At 34.5% G+C, this 15,052-nt stretch overlaps 1 protein-coding gene across 1 annotated transcript in view; it reads right to left on the bottom strand.

The window, feature by feature from the left end:
* Trmt61 (tRNA methyltransferase 61) overlaps positions 1-15,052 on the bottom strand; it is a 49,759-nt gene that overhangs the window by 18,109 nt on the left and 16,598 nt on the right. Inside the window, exon 5 of the mRNA XM_090113830.1 lies at positions 4,826-4,995. Within this exon, the coding sequence (XP_089969956.1) occupies positions 4,826-4,995 (170 nt within the window). The remainder of the gene's footprint in view (positions 1-4,825; positions 4,996-15,052) is intronic.

Consider the following 15,052-nt stretch of genomic DNA (forward strand, 5'->3'; position numbering starts at 1 on the left):
AGAGGCGGACCTATGTTAAATATTTTAAACGAAATGTTGCTTGGTAATTTTTTATTTTACTTTTATTTTGTACTAGATTTCCACCCGCGGCTTCGCCCGCATTTCCAAAGGAAAACCCGCATAGTTCCCGTTCCCGTGGGATTTCCGGGATAAAACCTATCCTATGTGTTAATCCAAGTTACCCTCTATATGTGTGCTAAATTTCATTGTAATCGGTTCAGTAGTTTTTACGTGAAAGAGTAACAAACATCCATACATCCATACATCCATACATCCATACATCCATACATCCATACAAACTTTCGCCTTTATAATAGTATTAAGATTATTTTGATCAAATAGCAAGAGCATTTTGTGAGAAAGGGATCGTTTACTTTAAAATTTAAGACCGATGTTGTTTGATTTTTATAATGTTTCTCTGAAAACAGAAGCCAGAAAAATGACTAAATTATATTTATTATTGTATCATTATTAAATATTAATATCAAATGACACTTACAAGTAATTATATTGTCCACTATACTTGTATATTGTCCGAGAGACTTCCTTTATAATCCTGTCTGTAGGTATTTATGCTCTACAAAAGGTGGCGTAGAAAATGTTTTGAAACGATATTGTTTAGGTATGAAAGGTTAATCAAAATCCAAGTTTTCAACCTTGACGGACCCAGGCGCTAGCCGCCATCTTGAATTAAAGGTGTTAAATTTAGGTATATTTTAAATAACTTCTCAATTGTTTACTAAATCAAAAAGTGTCTATGAGGGGTTCAAAGAAGACAAAATTACCTACATTTTTTTCATACATGATTATTCTGTAAGTCTTAATGGTAAAAAGTTACAAGCGACGGAAATAATAATATTTACAGAAATCATATAATTTTAATTTTGTTTAAAAATTGTACAGTGTATCATTTTTTAATTCTCTTTGATGGCCCGGGCTGGTTAATGGTGGCTTCTTCATTATCGTCGCTGCAATTTTCTGTTTCATTGTCTGTATTTTTAGTTTCCAACCATGAAATTTCGTCATCATGACCAGAAGAAATCGAAGACGCTGGAGCACGTTTCTAGTAACTTTTTACGGAGGGGACATGGATAAGGAATCCTTAGAAGATATCCGATATGAACGATTCATAAAGTTATCAATAAAAAGTAAATTTAATCGACGAAATTTCATGGTTGGAAACTAAAAATACAGACAATGAAACAGAAAATTTCAGCGACGATAATGAAGAAGCCACCATTAACCAGCCCGGGCCATCAAAAAGAATAAGTAAAGATTGCTGCACAATTTTAAAACAAAATTAAAATTATATGATTTCTGTAAATATTATTATTTCCGTCGCTTGTAACTTTTTACCTTTAAGACTTACAGAATAATCATGTATGAAAAAAATGTAGGTAATTTTGTCTTCTTTGAACCCTTCATAGACACTTTTGTGATTTAGGGCCGATTTTTCAATCCCGAGATAAACAGTCTAATAACAACCCCTCGAATAGATTTATTCAATTATTTATCTAACTCATTACGGCTCGCCTATTTTTCAATCGTGATTTATTTGATGAATAACTATCTGACCAAATATTTCCATATTGGCAGCACTGCTCTCGGAGTGGCGAAACAAACATATTAAATTAGTCAGGTTAGAGCGGGATAGAGTCAACTCTTGCAATTTGTCAACAACCGTCATTATGACTCACGTCAGGAGTGCACTTGTCTTCTATGATTGTTGATTGTTGTTTTGATTCGAGTAAAGAGTTTGGTTAAATTTGTGTTTCAATTTATATATTTTACGATGGAAAGTGGAAACGACATACTTAAAGGCAGCGTTCGGCAAATTTTCAATGGCATGGTCATCAGTACTATCAAAAACATCAATTTCAATATGATTTTAATTGATAATAATTATATAGAAAGAGGTTTAATTGTTAATAATTCTACGCTCTATGTTATGACATACGAAAATATCCCAAATTTGACGCGTCAGTTGTCAACTCAAACGCCTAACAGTCGAATAGCGCGCTATCTGGCCGTTGGAGCGGCAAATAGATTTATTCCTCAAATAACGTAGTTATTCGACAGATAAGTCCTATTCGTCTATTGAAAAATGGAATATTTTGTTAACTGAAGAATAAAGTCTATCTAGCTGTTTATCTGGGCATTGAAAAATCGGCCCTTAGTAAACAATTGAGAAGTTATTTAAAATATACCTAATTTTAGCACCTTTAATTCAAGATGGCGGCTAGCGCCTGGGTCCGTCAAGGTCGAAAACTTGGATTTTTATTAACCTTTCATAGCTAAACAATATTGTTTCAAAACATTTTCTACGCCACCTTTTGTAGAGCAGAGGCTTTTACATTTCCCCACAGACTGGACTATTAACCTTTGTAAAATAATAATTAATTAAAGTTAATAAGAAGTTTTAAATGCTAGAGTTGCCTTTCCTTTAATGATTATAAACCTTCAGTAGCGTTAGCTACTATTAGGTTTGCCTTCAGTTAAAAGACAAGATCTATACTTTACAAAATCTAAGTAAATCAGTTATAATATAATACTACTGATTGACTGAGCTTTCAAGCTTTTTTTATGCCTAAAATTTGGAAAAGAAAGAAAGAACACCTTACATTTAAACAAAACACCTCAATGTCTCTAAGTTAAAACCGAACAAGAAAGTATGTATAAACCTACAAATAATATCAGTAATACAACCTTTTCATTATCTCTCTATATAGGGTAAGATCACGATGTCTATGGCCCTAATTTAAGTTGCCATAAAGTTCCCTCTGCCCTAATGTGGTAATTTCGAAATATAGTATGTAATCTAGTAATTACTAATATATGGCACTGCGCGCGCCGATGTTGGTTATAAGATAGATTTTAAAAAGCCCTTGCGATTTTCCCACGGCTCTACTGAGCTGTGGCGAATAGGGATGTGACTTTATCGATAATTCGATGTTAGATAGTTTAATTGCCTTCTTATATCGCCGGTATTTTGGATATTTATAGACGACATTTTTATAATGTATGCATGCTTATTAGTTAAGTTTATTTTGATACTCCAAAAATCGAATGCAATGAAAAGATATTTTGATTATATTTAAAATAGGTGTGATAGTTTGGAGAATAAACGGGAAGGGAATTTAACATCGGCATTAAATGTCTACTATATTGAATTTTGCTGTAGTAAAATTAAAGTAATTTTTTTTTGAAGAAATGATGGGTTTATACATTTCTACTTTTTGGTGGATATGCCACTAAAATAAGAATTATAACTATTATATACTTAATTATATATTAAGTATATAAAACATAATTTGCACCATATAGCTTTCTAATGGATACGGAATAGTCTGCAGTTAATCATGATCCAAAACAATATTACTTATAATATGCATAATCCTTACTAATATTATAAATGCGAAAGTAACTCTGTCTGTCTATCTGTTACTCAATCACGCCTAAACTACTGAACCAATTTGCATGAAATTTGGTATGGAGATATTTTGATACCCCAGAAAGGACTTAGGCTACCTTTTATTGCGAAATATGTACCACGGGCGAAGCCGGGGCGGACCACTAGTTTCATATATTTTTGCTGAAATCGATATCCATCCACCACTATAGGATTGGCTACCGACGGAACGTGACCGCCCGCGACAAACGGCGCGCGTGACGTTTTTGAACGCAACCCGATATGTCGCAGATACTACCATCTTATACTAATATACACACGGGATTATATAGTCCCTGTTATTAAGGCGATAAGATTGTTTTCCCAATGCGTTTATTAAGCATCGAAATCTGGGAAGGAGAATTGAAAAAGTTGAAGAAAATTTGATGGAGTTGAGAAGTCATCAAGCGTTCATATTAATAAAGTTATCTAATAGTGGAAAAAAAATATTATTTAAATATGAGAAAATAAAGATAACCAGTAAGGTAGGTATCTTAGTAGTTAGTACCAAGACTACTGGAATCATCAAACTACAATTAGGTCACAGTTGTGTCTATTTTCAAACCTATCCAGTTACTATTAATTATTATTCCATCGTTTGAAGTGCATAGAAATCTCCGAGACTATTCAACTTCCGTAAATAATCAGAATTGGAGGACGCGTCGATACATTTGATGTATAACAAGGCAGTCCTCCACTAATTGGCTTCACCTAAGCACCGTATACCGATATTGCATTAAGAGCGTCAACCTCCAACGTAGATCGGTATCTTTGTGCACTAATTTGTGTCGCAACGTAGGCATCGGCCCTTGGTATTCTGTCAATTATCAGCTTGTTAGCCCTTGATCGATTCCCGACGTACGCGGCCCGTCGTACGTTAGCTAACTTAATGTGTCAGTCGGCGGGGTCAGAGGCTGTAGAGTGTAGACGATACGCTGATGCAACCTTTGATGTTATGCTTTGTGATGCTGATTTACATTTCATAAACGTAACTACGGCTCATTGTTAGCTTCGCATTTCGAGTGAAGAATCGATGAGAAAAGTGTAATACATTTCGGATATATTTCGCAATGATTGATGAAGGATGTTGTGAAGCAATGAGAGCACTCCTCTTTGTTATTTTGAATGTCTATTCAGCTTTGTGTACACTTTTATGATAAGTATTTTTCTATTTCAAAAGCTTTTTTGGGGCAATAGTTGCAGTGAACACATCAGTGGTACATAAATTAATTGTAGTACGAGTAGAAACTTTAAACAAATATAGTCTAGCCTAGTGACCTATACCTATAACCTATATCTATTAAAGATTCTTAATAATAAAAGAGATACATATGATTACGATACAAAAGCTTTACATAAATAAAATGATACATTTACCTTATGTTTCAAGAAGGATAGATCGCGTACAGGCACAGTTCTCCTGCTGACTTTGAGTTCAGTTTGCAACACTTCCATAGTGCTGATATCTTGGAAACCGTTTTGTTCCAATGCTATGCATGTTCTTTGAACTTGCTCTATACACGGAGAGAAAGAGCAGAACCGACCTCCTGGAATAAAAAAAAAATAATAAAATGTTATTATAGCACATCAATTTTTCTGTATGCTCTTTTGAAAGTTTGAATATTCATAAGGCAATTAAAAAGAACTTGAAGCGTCGACTTAACAGGCCACGAGACATGCTTAAAATTTTCAATAATTATCATCGAAAGATCGGACTTAAGGATGTCATCATTTCCTCTATACGTCAGGAATAATCTGATTGTTTTAAAGTGCCGAAGGCGGTCAACCTCACTCTTTCATAACCCAAACAAATCATCATAATATAAAGTCGAAAGAGCAAGGAGAAAAAATGTCGACAGCTGTTTTAATACGATAGTACTGACTGCACGTCAATACCGGCTTTTTGTTATCATGATACCGTTTTAGGAGTTTTTTCAACTACGTACTTATTCGGGACATATCTTTTATGTGCCGCTAGAGCATATCTGTCAAATCTTATCGACCAATAAGGACAGCGCACGTCACTCACTCTGCCAATCTGAGACGCGAGTGTAGCACGGCGGGGGGTGATTTTCTATATTTTTTTTATTATGTATCGCGTGTCTCTATGTTATAATACTTCAGAGTAGCGGTATTACCATAACCCAGCGTAGTAATGAAGCTATTCTCGAACACGGACGATCGAACGAGCTCGGAAATATATGTAATATTTTATCTAAATGCATCACGAGTCACGTTACTGTGACGGCATTTAGAGACGCTTAGGACTACGGCGACATTTCCATTGTTTAATTAAAATTAATTAAACAGCGATTTTAATTAGATAGTCGGCTCTGCGAAGGTGCAGTCGAACATTATTTGGATAAAACAATGACTAATTGCATTTACAGTAAAGGAAAATCTTGACTGAGCAATGCAAATCTAAAACATTGCGACGTGTTGAATTTATATTGCCTGTTAAAATTTGTTTTGAAATACATTTATTATGTTCAATTGATTTACGGTTTTACCCTGAATGTAACTAGACTGAATATATCTTTCTCTTGTGATATTTTTTATTCAACATAAAAGTTAGGCCTCCATACTAATATTGGTACTATTTAGTAATCATGTTAAAAAAAAACCAACATTAAGAATATAAATTTTCGGGATGTTGTACTTAATTTCTAAGGTACAACGACACCTCTATCTATCGAACGTTTAAAATGCATAAACAAAACTGGGAGGCTAATAAAACACCGAGGATAGGGTTAACAATAGCAGTTAGTCATCCTCCGGTCGTGTTTGCCAACCCAGGTCAAGAGACAGGAATGCTGGCTAATTGACAGATTAGTGGGGACATCAGCGCCTATGAAATATGTGAGTCGACGCGCCGAAATGCCGTCTCGCTTGAGACCGGAATTAATGTGTTTATCGAAAGATATTTTACAATGGCATTGTTGAGATTTATGTAATACAAATGAGTTGGTGTTGTTTCATGCGATACGTTCACCGGTTAACATATTTATTTCGTGTCGACGAGGAAGTATAGGAACGTGTAAATTGAAAATTTTGTCTTCAATTCTATGGTGTATTTGTGCATTGTATTTGTTCGTCGACATGATAGAAATTAATATATCATATAGGTAGCTAACGTTTACATAAACATGAAAATTTCACGTAGTATAAAATAATATACACGATTTGATAACTCAATTAAAACGATATTCTGTGACATGTTAATTATCATATTTGAATAAAAAGTAAGCTGTGTCCGAAATCTGTAATTAGAGCCATAAATATACATGTTACCGTCACATTTTTTGCGAAAATTTATAGTTAGGTGTGAGTTAATATTTGACAGTTTTAGTATGAATAATTAAACACTACGATCGCCCGTGGCCAGCCTAGGCAATGTCGTAAAACGGTCAACAGTGATTTGGAGAGTCCGCACACGTGTTCAGGCATTATGTTGGAGGGCTTTAAATTTTCGCTTGCCTAAATATTGCTTTGGCGATTTCTCTGATAAACTGCACTATTATATAGGACTTACGTGCCGGAGTTATGGATTTTTATTTGTACACATAAATCTTGCGGGTGAAGAATTAAAAACATTCTTATACTTACTAAAAAAAATCATTAAAAAATAAGAAAAATAGATTGCGATTTACGTTTTATGTTGATATATGTCGCATAATTGATTAAATTTCAAATATTTTCACATTTGAAATTATTCATAACCATATAAGATTAATATATAAGAAAGATACAAAGCTCTACTTTCACGGTAAAATTGTGGGAAATATACTTTTGTTCAAGTATTTATGATGATATAGGTGGTGGCAGTGATTTTTTAGTTATTGTTAAACGTCAAGCACTTCTAGCGTACTATCCTTCTAAATATAGTTACATAATCTTCCTTCAACACTGTTTCAATCTATCGGCTGTCTATAAACTAAACTTTAACAATCAAAAGTGTAACGATCGTTTAGCACTCGCGAAGCTGGTTTGTGAATACCGATAGCAATCAAAGGTCAATGTTCTTGTTCCGATCCTGGATTTTGTAACACTTATATGTTACGTTACAAGGGCTTTGTATCCTAAATGCCCGTTCACTAACAATGGCTAGTGATGTGGTGCATTTGATTTTATCGATAGCCTAATTTTAACATTTACGATTTAACTAAAATTATTTTCATTGTCAATTGTCATTTTGGTGTTCTCTTATAAGAATCCACAGGTTTATGGTCATTAAAACTATATATTTATTACTAATTTTAATAATTATTATCAGTCAAAAATGAATTTTTAAATAACATAAAATTATTCGCAACACCAACCAACCAACTCAAATTTAAAGAAATACGTTCAAATTTTTTATCGATAAATCAATTTATAGCCCCATCACTATCCATACAACTCACAATAGATCCCAGTCCCGTCACTAACAATGCCGGACAGTCTATTGATGTATAGCACGAGATAAGGTGGTGAAATCACATATGCCCGTAACGCAAGCGACGCGTGCGCATTGTTCTACCGATGAGCCGATTGAAAAATAATTATCTCGGCCGACTCTTAAGTATTTGTTAATCCATTACATGTGATTAGTTATCTGTGCGGTACGCTTTTAATCGTGAATGACGTTGGGGAGAATCGATTCAATATTGTTGTACTTGTCGATATTTTGTAATTATCGATATCGGTGATTAGAAAATTACAATTAAAGCCCTAATGGTAATTGTTGAGTTTGTTAAGGAATTTTTATGAACTGGTACGGAGGTTTTATACAATCAATTAACACTATAACAATTAATAAAAGTATAATTGGTTCTTAGAAAAATAAAGTTTGGAATGGCAATGTCTTAATTTATAATTAAAAGGTCGCTACACATCATAATATATACTCATTCGATTTTGGTAGAATAAGAATTAGGTACTATGGATCTAACTCACATAAATAACTATCTCGGTTTATTTCAAAAGTAAATGTACTTCTGAATAGACAAATTATTATAACAATTTGGTGGCGACATATGCCTAATTTTAATACGATTGACGTATATTGTATCTATAGCCTTCCTTGATACTTTTTATCTACTATCTGATGGAGTATGAATTTTGCTATTCAAAATGGACTTTTGACAAAATAAAAATTCTCAGCAACTGTATTATTTCTGACTTCTGAGATTGCGCTTTCAACCGCACAAAAAACCCAGCTTTATACCTAGTATGACCATACCATAGAGTATAGACTAAAGATATTCATATGCAAAATCAAAGTCTCCACACGCAACATCCCAGCGCGTCGAATAAATAATGAATAGATTTATCCAGAACTTTGCAACACAGCAAGTGGCGCCGTGTGGGGCGTACACGCCGGGGTGGCCACATGCGCACACGCCCGCCCCCGCCCGGGGCTAAACCTTCGCTATTATACCACCAATACCGCTGGTAATTCAATGTAAACAATCCCCAGTGATTGTGCTGTCATACCAATATTTGCTACGACGCTAAATGCTATATTCATATCGTTAATGCGTTCTTTCAATTGCGAGAAACGTTGCTCTTGCACCTTTCGAATGGGAATTATGCAGTATTTTATTAATGTCGCAAATCGATTGCTCTATAGAAGGTCTAGATAGGTCAGCGGATGCTGAACAGTTTATTTCAATATTGAGTTAAACATAGAGGTGACATATTTAACAAAGTTATGTATGTTATTCCAAAGCAATAATATTTAATTTTTAAAAACGATTTTTTACATTTGAGGAAAAAAATCACTACAAACAGGTAGGCAGGACGCGGACGGTCTCATTGGCACTTGTTAAAAAGGTTAGATACTAGGTAACTATAAGTCCATATCGAAATGGCTATGAAATGGGAAGTAGTTCTTTCTCTTATAGGTAGTATGTATATGAATTTTAACCAAATAGGTTTTGCAGGTGCCTTTTAAATATCTTAATTTTTTTTTAATTCGAAGCATGGAAGCAGATTCAGGATAACAGTTCCGAGAGGCGCGTTCAATTAATTTAAGGGGCATTCGTTAATTTTATTAATGCCAGAGCCTAAATCTACGATCACTAGCGATGTGATCTCAGAGCCTCCTCATTTTCGAAATTAGCAAACGAATAAAAAACAAACTGGAAACCGCCAGCAGAGACAAGATAAAGAAATATACCGAGAGGTGCTGCGTTCGAGAGCCGAGATAACACCATTAACGCCAGGGAGGCTTGCGAACAAACCCTGCGAGAGGGACGCCCTATCAGCGACCAAAGCGAAAAAAGGAGCATTTACGAATCAGTTTAATTAAATTTGGACTCTATTATAAACGGTTAAGCTTAAAATTTTAATGTTAATGATTTTGGAAAAATTACGGCTGTTATAGAACAGATTTTATATGAGGTGGTGAGTGAGAGGGAGACGGTTGCACGATTGCAATGATAGCGAAATGAGTGAAGTAAGTTTTTCTCAGCCACCCAGCCAGCAACATAATTAATGATGCTCGTGTCGCAGACGAATTTATAAATTGGCTTTATTTCGTTTTAACAAAGGGGACATGCGTGATAGGATAGATAGGACATCTACGCAAACGCGACATAATTACGGTATTGCTCGACGACTTGTTATCAGTTCTCAGTAGAAATTAAACAATATTCTGAAATCCATTTAGTTTCAACAGTTCACCATACCCGCAAAACTGTATACATTTCATACATAACGGAAAATGATATTAAATACATACTTGCGTTCTTAATAATAATATATGGATACTATTGTTTGTTGATGACGAATTCCTTTTATAATATACCTAGACCAAACTAAATACAATTTCGAAACTATAACTATCACACCCAAAGAAGACAACATAATTTTTAAGCACCAAACCATATCTACAGCTAGTAATTATTCGCCGCTTTATTACATCCATAGTTAAGTAATTTAAAATCAGATTACCGTTCTATAAATCTTCACCAATGCCTCGCCGCCTATAAATAAAGCACAATCAGACCAACTGTGAGAGATCATTATTTGTTTCGCATATAATAATGGGATATTTAGTTTATCAGTTAATACGGCGGGTATGGCATAAATCCGCGACTAATCTAGCATCGGGCCCCGCCCCCGCGAGTAACTCACTGCTATCGAACCCGAATATTGTTAATCAGTGCATCATTAACTCTTTATTGGGTACACACACGGGATTATTTATGGGTACAATTGGATTAAATTTGTGCTCGAGATATATGGAATTTTGGCTGTGTTTAATATAAGATAGCGATGTGAATGAGGAAAAGGTATGTATTTGTAATCTTTCTAATAACAAAAAATTATATTCAATTTACATAATTTTATTTTGGTATGTACCTAACTTTACAATCTTGAATTCTATGAAAAATTTAACATCAAACAAAAAAACACTCAAAAATTAAGAACCCATTAAAAATCTTGTTAACAGAATAAAGTTGTCGTTTCACACCACCAAATTCATTTCAGCAATTTGAGATCATTTTCAAGCAGAAACATCAGTGCGCGGATATCACTCGTGTACACCGCGTCAGGCGAGCAGATGCGGCGCGCGCACGATAGCTCCATAGCGCACCGATGTAGATAAAGCTAACAGGGAGGCGCTGCTATAAATCCAAAAAACGAATTAAACACTATACGCCAGTCTCACTCGCACACGACGAACCTTTCCTGGTCCGATGTCGGGTATAGTGGAGGACATACATATTGGTACACGTTCAGAAAATTCATACGATTTTTACAAAAAAAAAAAGCGTTGTAGAAACTGCAGATTCTCTCAAAAACGTAGAATGACAAACAAATTGTAACAAGTTGTAATTGTAAGTAAAAGAATTGGAAGTACTTACTATGAATAAAAACGCTCATCAAAAAGCTTTTCTTCAGCCTAATTTGAAAATGGTATGATAAGGTTTAAAACATTACATCAGTAGAAGAATGAGAATATTATCACCTTCAAAATTAAGCGTATGTGAATAATACAATATAAGCCAATCTGGATTACATTCACTGTAGAGCAATAAAGTATTATACAAGTGATACAAGAATGTTCGCCAATCGGTAAGCCGGATCTCAGCTTGCTTTAACTTTATAAATACTGCGCTATTTATTTCACGAAATCAGCTGCCTCTCATCAATATCAGTTTGGGAAGAGTCCGTTACTTATCCTGATATCTGAATACACTTTTGTTATAAATTATCAAACAAAAATCTACAAGAATGTACCTAAAGTCATGACTATAGGTTTATACTGTACTATTTTTACTTTCAAACCAGATTTTTCAAGATTGGGAAAAAATCATTGTTAATATCAGTTTTATAGTATGTTTGTTAGGATAGTTACAATAATATAAATTCATCAGTTTCGTAAGAATAGTTCGAGTGTTAAAAAATATACACATTGCAGATCAATGATAAGAAAATGTGGTGTTGCATTTCAGGATAATAGTTAAAGAGAGAAGTTTATTCCCAGAAATTCCACAGCATTTTTAGAACTAAATCGTTTTATTATTTTCAGAATAGTAACATACATAAACAAAGAGCAATTACAGATCCTAATAGCAATTAGATTAAGGAAACATAAAACTGAACAAAAGCACGCACAGAACAACAACTGAATGAGATCAGAATTTTTTCCGTACCATTTGACCTCCGTAACCGGAATGTCGAATGGTTAAACTCGACATAATATAATCTCAATTATCTTAATGAATTCGTAACACTGAATAATGTTTATATTATGTAAACCCACGTAATCTAATCTTACAGTTTTGCAATGCAATGGTCCTCGTACGAGGGCTTAGTTTGCTGAATGTATTTGAATGGAATATGGATAAACTTGTAAGATTCTTGTTAGTGAGGACGCTCCCGTGCTTCTTATTCAGGGTTCAAATACGTGAAAACACAATTATTTATAAAACTGGTTAAAATACCTTCATTATATTTCTAAAACAATTCAATTATCGAATGAAATACTCTATGAAAACAGAATCGAACTTTAAATGCAGAAAGCCTTAGCGGAAAGTTCTTAATTCAAATTCGTCCAATAAACAAAAAAAAAAAATTATTACTTTAGAGTTTAGCGGAGCTTTGCACGATGAACAAGAAAATTGAAATTATAGCAAAAATCAAGTTCTAATATTTGTAAGCAGTGAAAAAATTGTAGAAGTATCTCCTAATTGAACTCTACATCTCTACAGAATATAATTGGCCTAATCGCGAGACCTTGTTACGTAATTTGAGCCGATTTACATTTTATAAAATAGAATATATTTTCATTTAGTGGTGCAAAATATACAGTAGCATGTTGCTGCCATGCGTACACCGATGGCTCCTTATACGCACGGCTTCCCGGCGAGCGAACTTGTAACCAATCGCCGATAAACGATGAGGTAATGTGACTCCAGAGTCCTTATTACCAATTCATGTAATTATAAACACCTTATTTAGTCTGTATTTCTTTAATACGAATATTTGAAAGTAAGAAAGAAAGAAAGTTTTATTATGAGAGCGGAGATTTTAAATATAATTTTACGAGGTCAAAGTGTTTTTGCACTTTTTATAAGATCAATATTTGTACTTGTGAATAATTATTAAGTACTATTCAGCTTTACATTCCACTCAGTTCGCAGAACTTTCTCGAAGAAAAGTATGCGACACAACCGTAATCGACTGATATTTTAATTATTTTCAAAGCCGTTAAATTCAAATGCCAAGCCGTAGAACGAATGTTATCGACATCAGAGACACAGTGTTAGTTGCGCTTTAGTCGAAATCCCGGTACAACTGTTAACCGTGTTCAGATAAATCATCAGGGACGTATCAATGCTCCCCGATTCATTCTGCAACGCAAAAGGCGATAAAACTCATTCACACGTTCGTCAATTTAATAGAGGCCTTATTAAAAACGTCACATGAATCGATACTCAATTCGATACATTTCTCGATTTGCCATTCCGTTTCCTCAATTGAAAATTGGCAGTTGCGTTTACTTAGCCCCGCTATAGACTATAGTGAGTGTAAATTTATTCGTGCTCCATTTTATGAATAAGATCGTAATGTAACGTTTTCAATTGCGTGTGATTTAACTGTTTCTACATTTACTTTTGATTAGTAATCGGTAAGATATGGCCATTTATTCCTGGGTGTAAAGGAGTTTAATTGGAATTAGTATTGAGATAAGATTATGTTGTTGATATAAATCTTTGGTTACAGAAGTATTGTATTACAATAATACGAGTAAAGCGCTAACAATGTGCTGTAGCTGATATAACAATCAATTGCGGCAAAGTGGCAGGTAAATACGCGGAAACGGCTCTAAATATTAAAGGATTAACACGAGTATCAATAAACCACGACAAAAAGAAACGGAACCGCCATCGCAAGCCTAATATTGCTATTAAATTATATTATCCATTGTGTATAATGATTTTAGGGCTGTGGTGTATAATTTAGTGTTCGGTTAATACTGATTGCTGTTATATTATGTACTAGGTTGTCTTTAAATTATCAATGTAAGACTTCAGTTTCATTTTGTTAGACAAGTTTCCTTTTTCGAAAGCGAAATGTAATATCATAATTCTATGTTTTGTAGTTGGAGTATGGGAGAGCTTTGTATGCTCAATGGACAAACAGAACCGTATAGTGCCTAATGTTGGTAATTAAGTATTCTTTCCCAATAACAACCAAATTTGTGATTTTGTATCAAAAAGTAAAACATCATTACATAGTTTGAATCTATGTCAAATAAACGCTCCAATTATCAGCATGCACAACTCTTGTGAGCATTAAACTGTACAAGTACATCGATTACAACCGCAATACATTTGAGTGTACTACCTCTGACCTCGCACAGATTGACACTCGCCCCTTGACACAGGCTATCCGCTATCCCGATATTTATAAAGTAGAATCCACCTGTCTGGCCCGTGGGAACGACCCCTAATTACCCCACCCCAGATAACGAGTCTAATTCGCGACTGCGTGCGCCGGCGCCTCTCTCACGCACGCATTGTCTTCTGTAATTGCCGATCCTGTTCAATTTGTTGGATTTGTTGCCTCTCCGCACTGTGATTCCTTTAAGTGCCCACTTTCAATTGGTTTAAATAAATTGCGCGTTTAGGTGCTTGTAATATTTTTTTTATTCCGCTGCCGGCCGCGGTGTGAATGCTTCAGGAATGCGGCTGATTGTGTTATTGAACTTTGTTTTGTTATTGACACGCCAGCTAATAGTTCATCGCCGGCAAATTATTTTTATTTTTAATATTTAGGTAAATAAAACAACCATAAATCTGTAATTAATGATCATACTTGAGAAGGATTTCTATTTCGTATGCTATAAAACATGTAAATGAATTTTATTTCTAAAATAGATAAAGTGCTCGATTAATTGTGACCAAATGCGACAAAATTAGAAATACTTGTAAACCGGTTGTATTTTAAGCCATAGCCCATATCAGATACCGTTTACTATAACAGCCGTAACTTTCAGTGGTATTACAATATAGGCTTTAAAGTTCAAGTCTTTGATATCGGCGCAAGCGCAAGGGCGTTACGCCCCCCGGTGGCTGATGAAGACATCATGCAGCCAATTGATTAGTC

The sequence above is a fragment of the Colias eurytheme genome, chromosome 20, assembly GCF_061535395.1.
Source record: "Colias eurytheme isolate Ceu_HAF_F1 chromosome 20, ilColEury1 Martin Lab GWU primary, whole genome shotgun sequence".
Lineage (NCBI taxonomy): Eukaryota > Metazoa > Arthropoda > Insecta > Lepidoptera > Pieridae > Colias > Colias eurytheme.